A 21,894-nucleotide genomic window follows, 5' to 3' on the forward strand; every position below is an offset into this window, starting at 1 on the left:
TGCTGAGTTTACAGTGGAAGCAGGTAAACCACTGAAACTGGGAAGCAGTGAATTATCTGTAGCTTTATACCTACCATGGGATTTTGCAAAACAGGAAAGGCCTTTGCACCCTAGTTTGTATTGTATTCAACAGCTTGGTCCCTAGATTCTGCAAGAATAGCAAGGTTTTACTTCATGTCAGGTGAAGCAATTAAGCTTGACAGTGAGCAAAAGCTTCTGTTTGGTACTTTTAGGCCTTCTATATTAAAGTTAAACAGGGATTTAAAGTACACCATTGTTGAGAAACAAATATTCACTTTGTTTTTACATACTGGTAAAATCTTCCTTTCTCATCTTATGGCAAGCCCTACCCCTGACAGGGCAAACCCCATCAGTTATAGTGGTTTTACACTGTTGTGAGCAAGAACTGTTCCAAGTGCCTGATCTGAACTGGGAGTCATGATCCAGTTCATAAAACTTCAAGGTGACAATGTTATGTATAAGAGTGCTTATCATACAAGAGGTTTTAGAAGATTAAGCATCTTAGTTGAGTCTTTTATTTAATTTTTGCCCTCTTGATTTGTTGCCTGAGGCAGCTGAGCAAGCTGCAGGTTGGTGAGGTGCACCCCATAAAAGAGGCCCCAGGAGAGCTTTAGGTCTGCTGTAGGAATCCTATGGGGAACAGGGTGCCTCCTATCAGGGGTTCACCATCACTTGCTTCTTGCAAATATCCTGTCACCATAACAACTACAAACAGCATCTTTTTTAAACCTTCAGGGCATTTCCTTGGGTGATTCCACCTTGTGTGATTAGTCACCCCTGAAGTTTCGTTACAATTCTTGCTTTAGTCATGAGCATTGTTCATAAGATGTCTTAATATGGACTCATTTATTTTGAAAGGAAATGGCATCTCTGCCTCTAGAGGAAACTTGGTTCAGTTGTTTTATGTATAATGTGTAGTCTGAAGTGAAATTCTCCTCAAAAAGCTCACTAAGTCCCTAGTAGCAGCTTCAAAGAGCTGATGAACTGAAACGGAAGGATTCAAATACCTTCTGCTTGTGACACTGGATGTGCGGGGGGACCGCACCCTGCTGGGGCTGTGGCCCGGCCGCGTCCCTGCTGGTCAATGGCTGCTCCACAGAGAAGCCCCTCTTCCTCCTCAGAGGTGGCTCTGGCTCTGCTCCAGCCTCTGAAGGAAACTGACTAAAAGCTTCCTCTGCCTGCGTCATCTCCTGGACTCTTTCCTGGCTCGGTGCAGCTCAAGCAACCTTATTTGGCTGACTTCTTTTTTATTTTTTTTTTTTTCCCTTCTGTGCAGCAAGAGGGCCTCCCTGAATTTGCACAATAAAGCTGTTATCTGTGCTTAATCACTGTTCTGAGAACTACAATGGGGTTTGTTTGAAAAGAGCTCCAAGATTTCAACTCCTTGGATCTCTATCATTCCAGTGTCCCGTTTCCCTTTTGTCTGTTTGCTCAGTGATTATACCAGAAACCAGCTCTCTGTTGCTGTAGTCACACTATTGGAAAAGAGGAAATCTCTCTCTACCCAGGAATAATCCAGGGCAATTAACTAATGTAAATTAAGAGCAATAGTAAGCAGCCAGTTAATTGCTTGCTTTCTCCCTAGGGGTATTTGGGAACAGCAGGTATTTGCACAGTGCAGCCAATAATATTGCGTTAAAAGTTTGTTTTTATCCCATCTGAAACTTCCAAATTAGGCTGAAGTCTCTGGGTTGATGGAAGGCCACTCTTTCAAGCACATCTCTGTAACGTTCCTGTGGCTGTTTCTAGGTGGAGCATTCAAGTGTTTTGGAAGTTGTGGGCATAAACCTCACCCTTCTGAGCCCAGTAGCTAATGCTGACTCTTAAGGTAGTGTTTAAAACAAATACTTGGCGAGGAGAGAGGGAGAGACAGTCACTGGCAGGCTTGGTGGTTGTAAGACCACGGGCTCATCTACAACTGTTCAGGGGTTTAGAACCTGAAATTGCAGAAGTTTGGGCCTTATATTGGCAAGAAAAAATTATGGCTGCAGCAACTGTGGCTATCAATAGGTAGGTGATCTAGTGCTGCTTCCTTCCTGTGCAGCTGTGAAAGGATATATTCACTTCTCTGAATGTGTGATCCTCCAGGGCAGTAGTGGGGCAGTCAGAAACTCCTCGACTTTGTATAGCAGTTTGTTGAACTTAAATGAGGAAAAAACATCCTTTGAAAATGTTTTTAAAGGCGTGACTCCTGCAGAATGCTTTTTCCTAGTTGTTCTAACATCTCTGAAGCTACAGTAGTAGCTGAGGAACCTATTGAAAGGTACAAAGTGTGGAGGAAAGAACGTGGATCAGTTCTCCTCCGATTGCCAGGCTAAGGCAGAGGAGTACTTGGCCATGCTAAGCCTCTTTCCCTTTGGCTGCTGCTGGTTGATGAATAGCTATGGGAAAGGGCAGAGGAGTGCCCCTGAAGGAGGAATGAATGAAAAGCTCTGAACCTGATCAGCTCTGTAGAGAAACATGTAATTAGGCAAGAATGAGATGACAGACTAGAAGAGGGAAGAGACACTCCTTTCTCTGCCAGCTGTGATTCTGTGTAGAGTAAAAGGAAATCTCAGAAGAGTTAGAAAGAATACCTGAAGCAGTGAATCAAGTGCCATGGTCCAGACTGAGCTGTATTCTTGCAAATTTCTAGCTTTGTCAGCTTGTTTCCTAGAGGAAGGTTCTCGGGGGCAGAATTTTACTATCCTGGAGGGTGAATATTGTAAAAACTTTCTTGTTGTATTTTGTATTTTTCATTGTCTTCTTTCTTTTTTTTTTTTTTTTTTTTTTTTTTTTTGGTGGGGCAGTGTGGTTGTTAAATTGATATTGGAGAATTTTGCATGTAACATATTGGAGAACAGTTACTCTGCCATTGTTTACCTTCTTTTGAGGTGGAATCATAGAATCAGTTTGGATTGAAAAGACCTTTGAGTCCAGCTGTAAACTGATGAATTTCTGCAGCCAGAAACAAGTCTTTTCTGTCTGTATATCACTGATATTTACTATTCTCCTTTGTAGGCCCTTATGACAGCATTTTTCCTCTCTTGATTGGGAATTTAGTTATGGTGGTGAAGTGACTTAGTACGGGAAAAATCCGCTATTACAATCTGATCAACCACTTGGTCACAACATTTAATAAGTGTATTTGGTTTTATATAGCATAGGCTAATAAAGCATAACATTCTAGGTTAAATCTGGAACTCTAGACTAACTTTTTCCTTGCCTTTTCAACTGCACAGTACAGTTGAAAAGCTATGGCAAGGAAAAAGTTAGCCCAGAATTCCATTGTGCTTGGTTACAGTGCAGAAACTGAACTGCCAGAGAAATGATTAGGATGAAGTGTCAGGATACTTGATATCTTCCATCCCCCAGAGGTGTGGCTTTTCATTCATAATGTCTCTAAGAATGTAAATATGGCATAGATCTTATTTTTTAAATTCACTTTGCCAGAACAGTATACTCAGAGGACAAAAAAAACCAAATTAGTTCCTCAATATTCTAAATGTCTTTTCAGGCAGTTTTCTGGATGGAGAAGAAGGTTTTGGTTGTTTATAATTTTTTTTTTCTCTGTTAAAATCCAGAACTGGATATCTTCCTGACAATTGTAGTCTACAGGACTTGCAGAATGTCAGCAAATGGTTCTTAAGGCACACTGTAAGAAACAAGGCAGTTCCACTGCTGACAAATTCAAGCAATATCAGATTGCCCAGTAAAAAGTTTTAATGCAAAACCCACACAGAACTTGGTGGTCCAATACATCTTAGATGAAAACAATCCTATTAGTCAGAAATGATAGAGAAGGAGGGGCTTGTGCATATGTATTAGAAGTAAGGACTTGCTTACAGATCATTAAGTTGACACTTTAATAACAATAACCTCTTTGGACTGGTTGTTTTGCTGTGTTTGATGCCCCCCAGGGTGTGTTTTGCCCTCTCATCTCCAAGGGCACAGTGCTGGCTCCTCCTGAGCCTGCTGCTGACCAGCATTCTCAGATCCCTTCCTGCAGGGCTGCTCTCCTCCCACTCCTCTCCCACTTTGGAACTGTGCCTGGTATTACTCTGCTCCACGTGCAGAATCTGGCATTTGTTCTTTTTAAATTTAATGCCCTGATCAATCATGCTCTGAGTTATCTAGATGCCTTTTCAAGACCTCGTGTCCCTTGAGTGAGTCAGCAGCACAGCCAGTGCTGGTGTTGTCAGGACCTTTGCTAATGGTGCATTCAGCTCCTGCAAACCACATCATTTGATAAAAATACTGAGCCACACTGGCCCATTATGGAGACCTGGGGAACATCACTGCTGACTGGTTGCCAGCCAGACACAGCCCCACTCCCTGCAGCCCTCTGAGCTCTGCCTCCACTGCTTCTTCATCCAGCACAATTTGAGCTTCCTTATCTTGCAGCTGAACAATTTGTCCAGAAGGATGCTGTGAGAGACAGTATCAAAAGCTTTACTAAAATACTGAAAAACTACATCCACCACCTTTCCTTCATCCATTGAGTGGGTGGCCTTATTGTAGAAGGATATCAACAGCCCACGTTGGCTGTGCCTGATGACTGCATTGTCTTTTAAACACTTTAATGTCCTTTAAATGCCTTTCAGTAGCACCCAGTAACTTGGTTAATCTAATTACTCTCAGACTTCTAAAAAAGATCTGCAAGAAAGCAAAATTGCCTGGAAAACTGGAAAGATTAAAAATATTGTCACTTATAGCACACCTGAGACACTAGAATACTCGGTGTTTAAGCAATAAAAACATACATTGTGACATGTTTGCTTTGGTGGATGGTTTGTGTGTATTTTATTTTTAAAATGAGCAAAGTTATCATTTAGGAATGTTACTAGATTATATTACTCATTGTATTCATATGTTCCTGTAAGTTTTGACAGCAGTCATTAATGGAGACACTGCACAGCAGGCATGGGTGTTGTTTCTCTAGTGTGTTGTTTGTTACTACTGTATGTTGCATCCAAGTGTTAAGAAATGTTTGTGGTCTGTGAGATGAGATTGAAAGCTTAAGCATCAATAATTGTTTTGCCAACATCTGTTTATTTCATCTGTTCCTATGTGTATCTCAATATTAAGGAGTCATAAAACTGCTTTTGGAAAAGTGATTAACTTTATTTATTTTTTTGGATAGACAATGAAGGCTTCAGCTGCGATGTACTGAATCCAGTATCTGTTCATATTCAGTGTTCTGTAGCTACAGTTATCCTCATACAGTGAAAAATCAGGATCTAAGCTTGCCTAAAGAGAAACCTGGCTTCTGTTACTGAAAATGTGCTGTTTGAGCTGCTAGATTTTTGTTGCAGTATTTGTAATTTTCACTGAGGCACACTCAACATGTGAATTTGTTTGCATTGGTGAAGTACTGGAAGCAGAGAGCAGTAAAATGATTATGTTCTATCACTTCACTCTTCACAATCCCCTAGACAACCAGAAGCTGCTGTATGAACTGTTAGACATGACTGCTCATTTTGTGAGCTGCCTCAAAAACTCTAAGGTTGCTGGTAATTTGAACAATGGGGTCAGAAAAAACTAGTATTGCTAAAAATGTCAGGAAGCTCCAAGTCCATGGCTGGGACTGTGGAAGGCTTGAAAAGTGTTATTATTCAAGACCATGAAATGCTTTATCACTAAGCCAAGGAAACATTTTGATAAGTGTTGTCTTGGTCCTCCAGCCTGCAGCTCCATTGTGCTGATTTTGTTACAGAAGCTGGACTGTAACTTATTCTTTGCTGTAATACTGAGGTGACATGCTTCCTTTGTTGCTATGCTAGTCCTTCACTTCAAAAGCTATCAAGGAACCCCTCTTATCTGAAATTGGTATTGAAAAAAACCCAAGTATTGACTTAAAATTTTTGGTTTGCTTAAAACACTAAACTGTACCTGAAATTGATAATATTCTGACCCAGCCATGACAAACTGGGCAGCAGCAAGTCCCTGAAAATTAATTTTCTTACTCTACTTGTAATGTCTTGCTGCTGCTTGTGTCTTAGGCTCTGTGCAATCTGTAGACACCAATGTCTTCTGCACTGTTTGCCTGGAGTTCTGTGTTGACAGCCATACACACAGAAGTGCAACTCTCAAAAACCCCCAACTCAGGGTTTTTTTCCTTTATCTTGCTCTGTGGTTTGTTACAAACATCTCAGATTGAAGAGTGACTGCAAGAGGCAATGCAATGTATTATGCTCAGTTTGAATACCCTTTTACACATCCAGCAGTTTAGGGTAGAGATTTTTTTTTAAAAGGGGTCCATGTCAGCATTTTACATTTTATTTTATTTCTTACAGCATTTTCAGTATATATCAGTATAATAGTGTTATCTTGAAACTACAAGAAGACAGAGCAAAGAGAATGACTGAGTAACTTCCAAATCACTAAAAATCAGACCAATATGAACAGCACTTGCATCAGCATGATGCACAGAAATACAATGCTATCTTACTGTTTGTTCTGACAGTGGTAAATAATCAAGTAAAAATCTAACAGAAGGCTGCACTGCTCCAAGTTCTGACAGATTTAATCCATAGGCTTTGCCATTAAATGCTTTTACCATATTCAAATGACAGCTTTGATTTGGCAGTGTTTGGAAGGATTTGACCATAATTGTGATCGGAGAGGATTCAGACAGTCTTATAAACCAAGGGATTTTGCTGCTCTGCCGTTCCCTTAGATAGAGATGGGTGATTAGATGCATTAATGTGGATCTATCAATTTCTACAGCAAGCCTAAGCAGGAGTAGTTAGCTGCTCTGACAGCTCCCAGTGTTCTGGTGAAGTGCAGTTAGGGGTAAGATAATTCATGAAGGAGCATTGAAGGAGCCCTGGCTTTGATCAAAGTTGAACTCATGTCTGCCAACCCTATGCTGCTGTACCTTAGCATATGGAAAAACCTGAAAACATAAAGCAACCCTATACTGCAGGTCTGGGTAAGAGCTAAACTCTCAAGATGACTTCTGAGTGGTCTTTACAGGAGGCTGGTTTTCAGGCTCCCTGCCTCTCCTTAGTCTAGTGAGTTTTACTCTTTGCTTTTTTAGGGTTTATCTGCATGTACGTTGACCTATTCAGGAGATGTACTCAGCATCTGGCTATTTCTCTTCCTATTGCCCAGTTGAGTTTCCCAGTTTTGACCTCCTGCAGCTTTAGGAAGACCACTACCAATTTGGCTTATCTGCATGTCTGGCTGTATAAAGATGGTCCATAGCATCTCTGTAGAGGTGACTCAAGGATCTAGATATTGAAACTGCTGTTCATGTAAGGAAATTACTCTTGCCCAGTTGATACAAGAAGTCTGTTTATGTTAATAAGTCTTACTTGACCACTGACAGTCCTGGGCATTCAGCAATGTCTTCATCAATGCATCTAGGTCTCAGATGTTAGCTGAAGTTTATCAGGCTTTCTTTCTGAAATAGCCCCATTTCAAACAGTCTATTTCAGAAAGTGTATGATTGTGAAGCCAAGAGTGTGGATTTACTTGCAGCCTTGAATGAACTAAATCAACTTGGTTGGTTGCTTGAGAGCTTTGATGGTTTGCTGCCACTGTAAAGTTTTGCATCAGTTCTGTTCTGAAGTCCAATAGAAAATGGGGTTAATGGCATGTAGGTATATATGTGGCTTGATGGTAAATCTCACCAAGGGGTTGTGAATCAGAGCTGCTGCAAAGGATGAAGCAGGTATGCCTGGGAGTGAGGAATAAGAGTGGTTCAATAGCTTGGTCCATCTTGTCCAGTTGTACCCAAAATGTTCTGTTCCATGGCCTGCAGCACTGCCCCTGGGTAAGTGTAGTGAACAGGACCAATGAAATCATTCTGTTGGAGAAAATAACAGAAGAATTATTCCCACCCTGATTTACCCTTTTGAATTCCTACTCGTGGTGTAATTGTGGAGTACAAGAATGAACCCAGACAAGTGACTGGGAGGGTGCAGGTTGTTCAGGATGGCTTCCTGTGGTGGTGGATACAGACACTGTATGTGCTGGCACTGCTCTCCTCAGCTCCTGTGCCCCTTCAGGAACCTTTTGGGACATGGGGTTCTGTGTGGTGTAGCTGCTCTCCTCTGTATTAGGAAAGCTCAGATGCCTAACTAGATGGAGCTTAAAATAACAAAGACTACTTCAGCAATCACAAGCTGATCTTTTATAAACTGTGGACAGTCCCAACAGAACTATTTAAAATCTAAAATAGGTTGCTGGTGAGGGAAGCAAATATGGGTGGGGAAACTGAATATTAAAAAGAAGTGTAGAACTGAGCCATTTAGGGGAAATCCTGTGTTTTAGGGAACCGTGACCTAAATAGATATGAAAATTTAGCCAGCCTAAATGAGACCCTGTACTGAAAGGAAGTTGCAGGATTTGTCTAGCGTGCTGGAAATGATAAAGCTGAAAATCACAGGATGATGAAACAGCTTTAGCTCATGCTTGACTGTGCATGTAGTTAAATTTGGAGGGATGGCTCATAGTCTGGGCAGTCAGATCCCACAGTAAGACTGTGTTCTAGCTCCTAGAAGTCTGGCCATTGTTCAGAGGTTCAGTGAGGGCTGTGAGCTGGCCAAGAACTTGATGTGCCACACCCAGGCTGTGCTCTGGGTGTCTAGAACAGGCAGCCCTGTGTTCAGCTCCCCTCCCTGTAACAGAGCTAAACTGCTAGGAGTCTCTCAGTTGAAGGCCAGAGAGAAGCACGTGAAACAAGATAAGCTTGCTCTGACTTTTTATCTAAATGGGAGTCCTTTAGAAGGAAGAGCTTGGCCACAGCAGTTATCTTCATGCTTTCTTCCCTGTGGAAAGTGTCTTTAGTGATTAGCAGAGAGTTGGAGTGTAGCAATTTTATTTGCCCTTGATTCCAAGTTACCTCTGAAACAATTCTTAACTGTAGATGAATTTAGAGACCTTTACATAGGAACTGAGTATTTAGTCTATTAGCTCATGAACCTCAAGTGCTTACTGTACATGAGATGCCTCAATGCAGGTCACACTTGTCTTGTTAGCATCCTGTCTTGATCTTATTTTGAGCTCCTTCCAGCAAAGTAGGTGCTTGTGATTTTGGCAGACATTCACTGGATGCTATGTTTGGAAAGCTCATTGACTTTTTGGGAACATATCCTGGCTCCCAGTCTTGCCTGATCAGCCCCTCACACTGGGTATTTGCAAGTGTTAAACAGTTCTGGGAAATTCCCTGCCCTTGGCTTCAGGATGGAAGGGGAAGAACTGGACAAGGGAGGCTGGGGGGAAAATTGCTTCCTAAGAGCCTTTCAGAAAATCTGCAGTGCCTCTGATGGTGGTAGGGAGTGCAGGGACTGTTTTGCTGGTCCAGTGACTGCAGTCACAGCCAGGATCATAACACCTTTCTTTGGTCTACAACATAAGGGGGTGGCACAAACCTCTTGTTTGTAACCTGTGAGTAGGATTGCTGGGAGGAGTACACAGCAGTGTGAGGAATATCACCCATAACTTGGCTGGCATTCAAACATGCCCACTGCCTGCTAGCTGCCTTCAGGTTGAAGAGCTTTAGCAAGGGATGTGGTTAAGGTCTGACAAGGGAAATACAACTGCCAACCCTACTATTAGTGTGCAGAGCCCATAATAGGTGTATATGCTTCTCCAGGGAAAAGCTTTTCTAACAGGCACAAAAAAAGGTATTTACAAAACAAGCAACCTCCCCAAAACAAGACTCAAAGCTGCACAGATTGTAAAAGTTGAATGATGGCAACTGCACATTGCTAGATTTTGCTTCAAGTTTTACCTGCTGATCCAGATGTTGAGGAAAAGGGGTTGGGGATTTTCCCTATGGTATTTTAATTTCCTAGTTTTGACTAGTAAAGGATGTTCTCTCTAAGCAGCTCAAACAGCAGGTACAAAAATAGTTATTCCAAGGGCTTCTTCAAACTGACTCTAAAGAAACAGAAAATGGCAATGTTAATTACTTGGAACAGCTACAGGAAAGCAAAGGGAGGTGCTTGAAGAATCTATTTATGGAAAAGGAAATGGCAAAAATAGAGGAATTGATCCATTGCACAAGGTTGGGAGTAAGTAGTGTAATAAGTGGCATACAAGTATCTGGTCTTGACTGTAAATGGGTGGGGATCCACCCATGGCTGCTTCTACTGGCTCAGTACTCTCAAACCTGGAAACATCATGAATGATTTTGGAAGCTGTGATGTGTAGGCGGTAGGGGAATTTTAATAATAGGTTTGAATGAATAACTTTGTAGTAGTGTTTGTAAAGTAGAACCTTCTTCCTGAAAAAGTTGCCTGCCCAAATCAGATCACTGATTAAATTGGGTGAATGGTACCTCCAGAATTCTCAAATGTGGAGATCTCCAGCCCTATGGAGCCAGCATTGGCACAGCCCTGGCTTTGAGTGCTTGTGCAGGGCACCTATGAGTGTGTGCTTGCTGCTGCTGATGGAGCAAAGTGTCTCCAGAGCAGGGCAACATTGATTGTGAGAAAGCTGCAAAGCTGGGGCAGGGTGAGTGAGTGAAGGCATCTAAAGCAAGGCAACTGCAGACAACAGACCCTTTGCATGAGGAGCAGGCTTTTTTAAAGTTTTTTTGTGAACTTTGTGAACATGGTTTGAAGGAGACCTCATTTTTAAGAGAAACTGTCCTTGAGGGTAATAAATCTTCAAATTGCTCTCCGCCATTTGGAGAAAAAAAAATGGAATCCCTAGTTTTTATAAGGGTGTCTGAAGTAGACTCCCTGCCTTGGTGTGAATAGCTGATCTCTGGACTGATAAACATGTCCTGCAAGGATGATCCCCTCCAACTCTGCTCAGTGATCCTCTGCTCAGGCCTCTCTGAGTGCCAGGTATCAATCACATGCAGAGGAGGACTTAAACAGGAAGGGAGCTGTGGCTTCTCATGCTTGGTCTTGAGAACCAGATATGCAATAAAGTGTTGCTGTGCTCTGTAGGCATTGCCTTTTCATGGCAGCAACTGCCTTCACCTTCAAGGAAACAAATTTTTAATTTTTTTTTTTTAATGGAAGCATTCCTGGTTACCACTTGCTGTATGGAAGAATTTTATGTTCCTTCTCATCACTGTGAGATAAGCAGTACAAATTAACACAGGAATATTTTGAGATTAACAGTCAAACAAATATACCAGGGCTCTGACACTACAGCATGACAGGGTTTATATTAGAATAAATCACTTGGTTTCCTTTTTTGAAACTGACCTTTAGCATTATATATTGTAGCAAATTTTTAGTTCCAGACACATACACACACAGAGACTATTCTGAGTTTGAAGGGACCCACAATCATCAAGTCTAACTCTCATGTGTATGATGTGTAGGGGGATTGAAACTGCAATCTTGGATGTTATTAGCACCATGCTCTAACCAACTGAGCTAATCTCATTAATCACCTCAGTCAGTTGCTTGTCTTTACCCTTTTCAAAAATAGGGTTAGGTTGTCAACCACTGGATGCAATGACTGCTATAAACCTTGTCAGAAAATTTATGGAAATGCGGTTGGAATGGGCACAGAATTGGCTTATTTTGAACCCCTTTATTTGTTAGGTAAAGCAGAAATCCTCTGCTCTTTCAAGCTCCACATAGGAAAGCTTATCTTTTTTATGGCTGATGTGATGTAACTGTTTCCCCCCTACCCAGTGTTTTTAAATTGGTGCTATGAAGGTGAGTTTTGCTGGAAGCTATGGGCAAACCCTGGCAGCATCCCTTGGTGTCTCAATGAGGTATTAAATGCCACAGATGACACAGAGCATGTCTGCCCAGACACTGCTGCTTCCACCCTTTCTTAGGTGCTGGTGCCTCCAGCCTTTCTCTATACAATTTTTGCAAGCAGGTTTCTCAAAGTCGTGAACTTTCTTGATCTTGCAGGCTGGTGCTCTGGCCTGCTTCCTCTTCCTGTCCCCAGCAGCGTGGCTCCTGAAGCTGTGTGGGTGCTGTGGTTTGTTGCCCACATGAGCCATCTTGTCTTGCTGGGGACAAAGAGCAGCTGCTGGTGGTGGGGACACAGCTCTGGTGTGACTGTGCTCAGGTGTGGCTCCACAGCAGCTTCTCAACCCAAGCTGGCTTGCTGCCCTGCTCCTTCACAAAGAAGGAATAAGACCATATGAGCACAAATTTAGTTGGATTTAGCCTGAATTCTGTTGCTCACAAGAGAAATTTGTGAAGCTGGGTAGTAGGAGCTGTCCCTTCACTGCTCTGTGTCTTCAGGCTCCAAGCTAAAGTCATTAGGGATGCTTTAAAGGGTGCATTCCTGCTATAGGCTCTATTTAGGTACCAAAAGAAAGCCACACACTCCATAGGATGTGAGTTTTACTTTTGGCTCACTGGTACCACAAGTACCATGGCAGGCTTTCCTTTGGGTGGTAGCTTCATTCAATAGTGGGGTGGGCTGGGATGCCTCCTGTGGACTTACTGCATGGCCTGTGCTCCAGCCAAATGACAAGTGCTGTGTCCCCAGCAGAGCAGGATGGGGCTGGTGCAGAGAGCTGGGAAGGAGGGTTAACCTCTCTCTGGTGTCTGCAGTGTGGTGCCTGGGGTGTCCCTGCTGCTGTTCTGTTCCCTGATGAGCTTAGAGGTATGAAAAGGCCCTTTAAGACTGCTGGAAGGGGGCTTGGTTAATTAAGTGTAATCCTTTGAGAAATTGCAAGCGCTTTCACATGACCCGATCCCAGCCTCACCCTGACACAGAGGAGCCAGGGCTGTTTCAGCAGGGTGCTGGCACTCAGGAAGGAGCCAGATGTCTGTGAGTATGGCTGGTGCTGAGGTGTGGGGCATCACCTCTGGTTCCCCTCCAAGGCATTGCAAAGCTCTGCTGTCCTTGCAGTGGGCTGTGCAGGCTGAGCAGTGGTGGGAAGGGAGGTGCAGCACTGCAGAGCACTCTGCTCCACTTGCACGGTCTGAGAAATGGGGACACTTTTTGTTAAACTCACCATATTGCTGCTGATCTTGCTAAAAAGCCAAAACTGGACAGCTTTTCTTATTAAGGTGCTTTATGAGATCTTAGTTCCTGCAGCTCCAGCTGGATTTGATGTGCTTCCCAGGTTGGAACTGGTGCATGGTATATTGGTTTAGTATTTTTACATGGACTAACTGCTGGGTAAACTGGTGCCTTTCAGTGCAGAGGCTATAAAGGTTGGTCTGGAATTTCTTTTTAATTGAGCTTGCTTCTGTTCTGTACCAGTCAAATTTGCAATAAAGTATAAATTTTCCTTATGATGCTTTCTCCAGAAATAGTCCACTTGGAGGCTTGAAGCTGGGAAGCAGGGAATATCTTGAAGCCTCCAGCCCAGCAGGGTACAGCAGCTTCCATGCATACAGGAAATGCAGGGAGGAAAGAAGCTTTAGCTCAGGGTCAGGGTTTTGTAGAGGTCGATACTCTGTTGTGCTGACTCCACTTATTATTCTGACATGAATTTCCTAGTACTCTATTCCTGTCCCAACTTGTGACAAACAGAATTGTCTTTTCTACCTCTCGTGCTGCTCAAAGCACTGGGGCATTAGCACAGGCAATACATCCGTTGCTGAGTGTGACAGTATCAGTCTTTCCTGTTTGTCCTGCCATATGCAGCTACACGTTTTCATCTCAGGAAGTTCTTATAGCACACTATTAGGAGGATTTATTCAGAAACCTAACAATTACTGCTGCTAGTAAAATTTATTTGGAAACACAGTGGGGCAGAAAGTGAGACTTGAAGGTATATTGGAAATATTAAAATACCTGAAAAGATGCTGCACATAGGTGGCTGTAGATACCACTGTCTTTTAAGTGTCTCTCTTGTAGATTGCTCAACACCATGGCAGGAGGGGGTAATGGTGGCATGGGCCTTTGGAAAGCTTTTGCTGGTCAAAGGGAGCTTTCTTTGGCTGCAGCTGCTCTGGGGCTGGAAGAGTATCTCTGCCATGCAAGAGTTTCTGTCTGTGCAGGACCTATCACTCTTGACAATACTGTCCTTGGCAGCAGGAAGCTCTTTAATGTGCTCTGGCACTGGCAAGCTTTAGCAGTGCTTAGGCTGGTGGAACTATGGTAATTCCCCAAATAGAGAAGAGGAAGGGTTGCTAGTTTTCTATCTCTTTCCTGTAGCTGTTATGAAAGGAATCAGTTAAATATGAGCACTTTTTTTGGCATGTTTTTTAAATTTGGTGAGTATAAATTTGCCTGTTGAAATGTGATAGTTGAATGTTCTTGCAATGTGCAAAATGGTGTCTGGAAGCATTTAATTAGTAGCTGTTTGTATGAGAGGCTATTAAACAATGATGGAAAGACAAAAGACTCTTTAGAACCACCTATTAGAATAAACTTCTGTGACTTTAGGATCCAAGTAGAATTTTGAGTGTTGCAAACATTTGCATGCTGCGGGTATATTATTAATGGTGGGTATATTATTAATGTTATGATGAATAAATTCAATTAATTGCTTTAAACAGAGTTTGAGTACAAATTACTGCCTTAGGGGATAGTATTTTTGATAAATCTGTTGATGAAATCCAGTAAACCTTCTTAAAACACTTAAGTGTTGAAAGTTTGATAGATGTTTAGTAACAGAATATTGGGAATAGGAGGGCAGTATACTTGGGGATGAGTGCTGCCACTGGACCTTGTGATTGAATCACTGGTGTGCAATGTCTCTTTTGCACATCTCCCAGCAGTGTGCACCTTACTTGTCTGGACTGACAGAGCTAAATTTGGATATGCTCAGCAGTCCAAGTCAGATACCTTATTGACTTTTTTCTGTTTACAACCCAAATTATAAATATCCCAAGGCTTATGCCATCCCTCAAACCTAGGAAAACCTTATTAGATGGCTTAGAAATACAAAATCTAATAGCTTGATGGTGATGAATCTTGAGGGTTGAGAATAAGCACTGGTAGCAAACTAGATAGAAGGTTTAAAAGTGCTTTTTGGCAGAGTAACTCTCAAGGAATAAAGCAAATGAGTCTAAATTTTTATGGGGCTGCATAGTGTTGCTTTGTTTTGCTATAGCATTTTTATTCCTATGTGTAACATTTGTGTTGGTCGGTACTCAGCTATGAATACCTTAATAAAGTGGTTTTACCTAAAGTGAGACTTTAAATGAACGAGGAGGAAGAAGGTAAACATGCAGTGCCTGGCACATACTTGTATGGTAGAGATGATAGCAGTCTGTAGAGCTCTTCTTGTAGCTTGTTTGAGCTGCATGCAGAGTGCATTAAGATCAGTGCCTCCTGATCTTCATGCCACCTGAAGTGGTATAAACCTCCCTCTGAGCCAGTTGTTGTGAACTGGAAAACCAAAACCACTCTAGCTTGATAGGGTATGGGGAAAAAATGTCTTTGTGTGTTGTTTTCACACCAATGAGCCTTAACAAAGCTCAATTTTACAGCAAACTAGCTTCTCAGCCAAGTATTAAATGGCCACTGATGGTTCAAAGTAGCTCATGGTTAAGATGTCAGTGGCACAGCGCAGGATGTGCCGTGTCCCCGGCTGGCTGCGCTGGCAGTTCCCAGCAGTGCGCGGCTGAACGCGTTAAACCCGGTCCGGCCGGGGGAAACGGCGCTACCGGGGTGTGGTTCTGCAAAGCACGAGCCTGTTTCCTGTGCTATCTCAGCTTCTGCTCTCTCGGATCAGCCTGAAGCTGCAAGTGCAGACCCATTCAAGACTTTAGGTTGCTACTCATCCTGAGCACGGGGGGCTGCTGGGGGTGGTGGGGGGAAATGTGGAAATCTTCCTATTGAGTGTACTAATTGAAGGATAATATTGGGTCACATAGCTTAAAGGCATATAAGTGACTGACAGCGAGGGAATTTTGCTGGGACCTTATTTTACTGTGCTAACAAAGATGTGAGTTTTAATAAGTATTCTGCATGAATTATGGGGTTACTGAAGTAGCTTTGTTTAGAATATTGAGGTGTGATTTGTTCTAAATAACTCTTAAGACTATTTAGGCACAAGTTGCAAAGAGGTGCCACTGATGTTTCAGTTCAGTTTTCTGGTGCTCAGATATTTGGCCCTTAATCACCCATGCACATGATATCAGATAAGAGTAGCTACTGTGCTTTGTCCATAAACAGTGGAGCAAAGACTCCTTTCTTTCATAGTAGCTGATACATTCATGCTTTAGGTGAACAGGAAATACTTCAAAGCTAACAAAATGCAAGGGGTAACTTAATGGCTCATTTAATGTATATACCCGAATTACATTCTTATACCTGAATGTAGCTCATGGACAGCTTTGCTCTCACTGGTGGCTGTGCTGGGTGAATCAGGCTTAGAGGAGAGAAGCAGAAATCTGCTTCCAAGTGTAAGCAGCAAAGCTGTTTTGGGGACCATTCAGCCCTTCTAAGAAGTGGCCACAATTTTGTTTCACCAAAGCACCATGAAATTAGCCCATTGTCAAGGATTCAAAGAGAATAATTTTGGGAAGGTGTACACTGAGAGAATTTAAGGCATCTGCATGCTATTGAAAGCTGCTAATTAAAAAAAAAAAAAAAAAAGCTTTGTTCTTAGGAGTTTAGGCCATTTGTGCTTTCCTTGCTACTTCTGTGGGATAGTTTTGCTTTAGTTTGACATTGTGTCAGAAGGTTTAGAGGGCTTCAAAACCAACTTATTCCTGATATACTTGTACATGATATCTTTGTTCTAGTAATGTCTAAATAACATTCCTTTTGCATGAAACAGGCAGAACTTCAACAACTTCAACATGTACTTCAGCTTAGCTGTGCTAAGCCTACCTTGAACCTTACAGAATTTTTAGCTTAACTTAAAACAAGAAAAGCTTTAGATTTATCTCAAGCAGCTATCAATTACAAAATAGTGATGTGACTAGTCTGAAGCAGGCTTTCTGGGAAGCCTCAAAAAGTATTTGTTATAGTTACTGGTCTCTTTTGGTACTTACCTAGATTAACTAGCAGAACATTTCTTGCTTATTGGGGAAAAAACCCTGGTTCTAGTTCTCTTGCAGTCTAGTTTCTTAGTAAATAAGATGTGAAATCTGTACATATTTTTGGTAGAAACAGAGGAATCAGAACTGCCTGTGATCATATTGGTATTATGTGGTTCTTTGAATATTTCTCTGCTTACTCTTGCTTTTTTGGTATCCTGTGTCATGGAGTGAGCTTATAGTCCAAATATGACTTGGAATTGTTCTTAAAGCTGTTCACAGTGTAATTCCCTCCACCCTTCACCACTGGAAGCCTGGTGGAGTATACTAATAGGATTGATTGCACTGAAGAGCAAAAAAATTAGTATTTGTTGATCTGAGGTAAATGTCTTAGAGAGAGAACTGTTAATGCAAGACTTGTGTGCTGGGGTTTGGTGCATTGTGAATATCTTGTCTGAACAATTTCAAGCCTTGAACCTCTGCTTTGATGGAAAAATATTTTAAATAAATCTGTTTTAATATGTACAGCTTGTGCTCAAAAACTGTGAAATATCTTTACCCTTTTCAGTTGATAGGCATGCAAGTAGAATTGGATTCTCAGGCAGCTTGGTGTACTCACAGACCTCACTTTCTCTGGCCTAAAATTAAGGCATCTGCTTTCAGGCCAGGACAGTTTCTGTCTAGCCCCGAGCATTTAAATAATGTTTCCCAGTAATTATCAGGAGTTTTGAATGGGATCAGCAGTGTTTTACACTAGCATTTGACCTGAAATGCCTCTGCTGTTTTAACTGGCTTCATGAGAAGTGAAAAGTGTGTGTGTGTGTGTGTCTCTTCCTGCTTCTGTGGGATGAAGCTGTGAACTCCCTTGCTGCAGTTCCTTGCCACTTTCATGCCACAAGTGAAAATGTGATGGTGAGACATTCCTGTCAAGACAGTGCATCATATAACATTTCTTCTGGAAGACCATTGATGATCTTGCATCTAAGGCTAGTAAACTTTGTAAGATGTAAATGGCTCTCATGTGTGTCAGTACACGTGAATATTTGTAAGACCAGAGAGGATAAAAACACTGCAGAACAGGAAAGTTATATTCTACAGGAAAGCTGTGAGTGCCATGCTGGCAGAGGAGATGACTGTGCCTACTGGCAGTGAAGTCCCTGGAGGCTTGAGAGCTGCATCCTGCTCCTGGGCAGGTGTTTGTTTTCATTTTTGGGTAGCATCACTTCGAGCAGGAGTTGTAATGATGCATTTTTCTGTCTTCCAGATCAGTGTGCGTGTCACCACCATGGATGCTGAGCTGGAGTTTGCCATCCAGCCCAACACCACAGGGAAGCAACTCTTTGATCAGGTAAGAGATGGAGCTGCAGAAGATTCAAAGTTGATAAAGATATTGCAATTCTATTGAGGCAACAGTAAATAATTTCTAAAGGACTTCAAAGATTGAGTGTCACTATATGTAATAGCTTCAAGAGAACTCAGCACAGTAAGAAATTGTACTTTTTTCCCAAAACTACTGCATTTTGTAACCTCCAAGATTGTGTTAGGAGCTATTACTTCTAGTGAACTGAATTGGTGCTATGGCTCAAAATAACAGTAATTGGAAAGCAGTAGATATCTGCAGTCTTAGTTTGTAAGAAAAGTCTTATGGAGACCTAGTAAGCTATTTTTGGTTGACTTACCTGCAAGCATTGTGCAATTGATTCCAAAGGGTAGTTGGTCTCTAAACCAGGAGAGGCTCAGCTGGGTTTCAGATGCTGCTGTTCCCTTTAAGTGCAGGTAAAGTGATGTTCTGTACTCCCACCAGGCCCTGAGGGAAACTCTAAGAGCAGTGATGGTTGTACCACCCTTCATTGGGCTGTCTGCATTGGGTGCTTCAGCCTTCCCCAGCTTTCACTGGGCAGGAAAATTTCCTGCTGCTCTGGCCCAGGAGAAACAGGGAGGTGTGTGCAGCCCAAAGCTGGAGCAGCAGAAGGCAGGCATTTATCAGCTGCAGAGAGTGAAACTTTGCAGACTCCAGAGCAGTGTTTATCTGCTGTAATTGGCCATGGATTTGCTCCTTGGAGAGAAATGGGAACAGTAAATTCATAGCTCAAAGATATGCAAATTGAATCTTGGAGTAATGACAAGATGAGAGAACTGCCAGACCAGATAGGTCAGATTTGGGTGTGGTTCAGTAGAGCTGAGCATTCTGGGGTCAGCTCTACATAGTACCTATCATAAGGAAGAGAGAAAATTAAGGGCTGATTCACCCATTGAAGTCAGCTATTTCATTTGGGGCCAGCAAATATAATTTAAATTTTTATATATTTTTTTAGATCTTTAACCACAAACTACTGTTTTCTCTTGTACTCAGCTGGATGATTCAGCACTAGATGATATACTGCTCTTTGCAGCCCAGCCCTGAAATGGAGGGAGATCCAAAGCTTTAGTGAAAGAGCATCCTTTCATAATGGAAAAAGTAAAAAGGCTTTTGAAAAAGTTCTGAATTGCAGTGTAGTTCTCAGCTGCCTATGTCTTACTGTGTAGTAGCTCCTGCATATTTTAGCCCTGTGTGGTCTCAGATCTGACAGGTTTGGATTTATAAACGTGAAAGCCAAGTTCTATCCAGAATCCATCTGTGCATCATGGAACTCTGCCACAGTTAGTTCATGAGAGTGTTTGCTAATGAAGCTGAGGTGTCATGTTCCCAGGCTCATTAAAAAAAATGAACTGTTTTTTGGTATTTTTTTGGTTTTTTAAAATTTTTTTGAAGGTGATGTTCTTCATGTGGATGCTTCCCATGATTATTTTTCAATATTTAGCTTCTGCTACTATCCAAGCAAAGCACCAAGTGCTGAGAAGCAATACTACTCGTGTCAGTAATATTTTTAATCTACACATGATATTTTCAGTCAGCTCTAGGTCATCTGTGGTTTCTGCTGCAAACTGACATTGGTGGCAGACTTGGGCTTCATCAGTTTGTCTCTGAGAAACATCCAGCCATGTTTCCATATAATATATAGCAGCTCTTCATGTCTAGTAATTGATTTCACTCCTTTGTCATGCTCTTGGACAGCTGCACATTTTGCTCCCTTCAGTGTATTTCACACAGCACCTGTCTAAACAGAATTGTGTTTTGCTTTTTCCACAGTAAACACTTTGCCAAGGGAGAAACAAATGCTGTTGCAGAACTGAGTTTCTAAGTTGAGGCAGTGCTTACTCCACCTAAATTGGATTGTAGGTGAAGCTGGAAATGAGGGAGGGAAAAAAAGCGTCTGAAGCTGGTTTTAAACATTTGTTATTTGTAAAAGGTCTGGTTGACATAAAGCTTGCTCCCTGTAGGAAAGGGATGGGCCTTTAAATGTATTGTCAGCTGTTGCATATCCAGTGTTTTTCACATGAGTGAGCAGTTTTTGTGTATTGGTTCCTGTAAAGGGAGAGTCCAGTGCTGTGTCCCTGCTGACACTGTGGCTGCTCTCTGGCTGGACATTGTTCACTCTGCCTCAGTTTCTATCCTTAGGTTAGATAGGCCATGATGCGGTGTGTGAGAACAAAGTTACTTCTGTTTATTTTCTAGCTCCCTTAAGCCATGCTGTGCCCCTGGACTTGATAATCTAGTGTTTTCTGCATGATGCTGGTTCTGAAAAAAGATCTGCTTTCATCAGTGCTTTTTTGAGGGAAGGGAGAGCTCCTCTATAAAGCAGACATGTGGTTTTCCTGTTGTAGGGCATTGACTTCTGGTGTGAAACCTGATTTTTGACTCTTGTACAGAAAAAAAAATTAAGATATCCAGCATCTTTTTGCCCCGGGGTGCCCTTTCACTTTGAACTGTCAGTTCTGAGTTAAGCAAGAAGGAAGCTGCTAAGCATTACCAGGCTTTTTAGCTGCATGGCTGCCTCAGTGCAATCTGCTGGCTTTGCTCAGTAACATTTAGGCAGTATTTATTTTCACCTGTTGTGTGTAAAGGTAGATAAATGTGTTCCTTATGCCACACGTGATTCTGGCCCACTCTGAATAGGATTCAGAAAATTTTGGAAAGCTTGTAGCTAGGTTTTAGGCTAATGAGGACAAAAGCATCTGAGTCTAATGTTCCATAGTAATAATATGTGAATGGGCATGAGGTAGAAATGTTCCTGTCTTCCTCTTTCCTGTTTGGTTAAATTTCAAAGTGAATTTTTGTAGTGACAGAACAATGCAGATACCTCACTGCTTTGTAGGAAGTGGTTTCTGCCCCAAAGTAGCTGGCTGTAGAAATACCACTGAACTGATAAACATGTTCAGTGACATCATGATGTATTCTAGAGCTCTTCCTATTCCCTGATCTTGTAATTGTACAGCTTTAGCTTAAATATCTTAGGCTTGTCTGCAAGGACAAAACCTGGATTAAATGAGATGGGATTGTACTGTTTGTCTTCTGCAGTTTTGCTGATGCACCTTTTAACATCAGCTGCTGACCTCCAGCACTTACTGACTCACTAGCAAGAGCTGTAACTTTGCTCCCATTGCTCAGCTGCCAGTGATGGATTAAAAGAAGAGCTCAAGGATGGGCTCTGTGTGTCAGGGATGCTGCTTATCCCATAGGCTTTATCACCTCCCAGGTACCTTGAAATGTTGCTTTCCTGGGGATGGAGAGCACAGGCACTGCAGCAGTGATAGCTGCTTGTTTTCCTCCTTTGACCCTTTTCTGTATTGGTCTGGAGAGCAGCCAGTAAACCACAGCAGTGCTTTGCACTGGATGTCTTCTACACAGAAAGATTTAATCTGTTGTCTGGTGAACATTCTTAGTTACTTGTTGCTGTGGATGGCTTTGAAATTGTCTCTTCAATCTTTTGCCTCTCAAACTTCCTTTTTTTGGGTGAAAAAAAAAAAGGTGTTAAAAACCCTCCCTTTTCTAGGTAGCTTGAATCATTGAGTGTCCAATCTCCTTAAAGGGGATTTCTGTCCCATTAAGAGCCATGAAGACAAGTTAAAGAAAATGTCACATGAGAAACTTCAGTAGCTATCACTTCAAACTTTAAAAGCATGTGGTTAACCTTCCAAAGATGCTTTTCCTCATTATTGTGAGCTTTTGGGGTCAAAACTAAGC

At 42.0% G+C, this 21,894-nt stretch overlaps 1 protein-coding gene across 1 annotated transcript in view; it reads left to right on the top strand.

Moving 5' to 3' along the window:
* MSN (moesin) overlaps positions 1-21,894 on the top strand; it is a 40,350-nt gene that overhangs the window by 3,688 nt on the left and 14,768 nt on the right. The window contains exon 2 of the mRNA XM_054641317.2: positions 18,094-18,177. Coding sequence (XP_054497292.1) covers positions 18,094-18,177 — 84 coding nt within the window. The remainder of the gene's footprint in view (positions 1-18,093; positions 18,178-21,894) is intronic.

The sequence above is a fragment of the Agelaius phoeniceus genome, chromosome 14 (genome assembly GCF_051311805.1).
Source record: "Agelaius phoeniceus isolate bAgePho1 chromosome 14, bAgePho1.hap1, whole genome shotgun sequence".
Classification (NCBI taxonomy): domain Eukaryota; kingdom Metazoa; phylum Chordata; class Aves; order Passeriformes; family Icteridae; genus Agelaius; species Agelaius phoeniceus.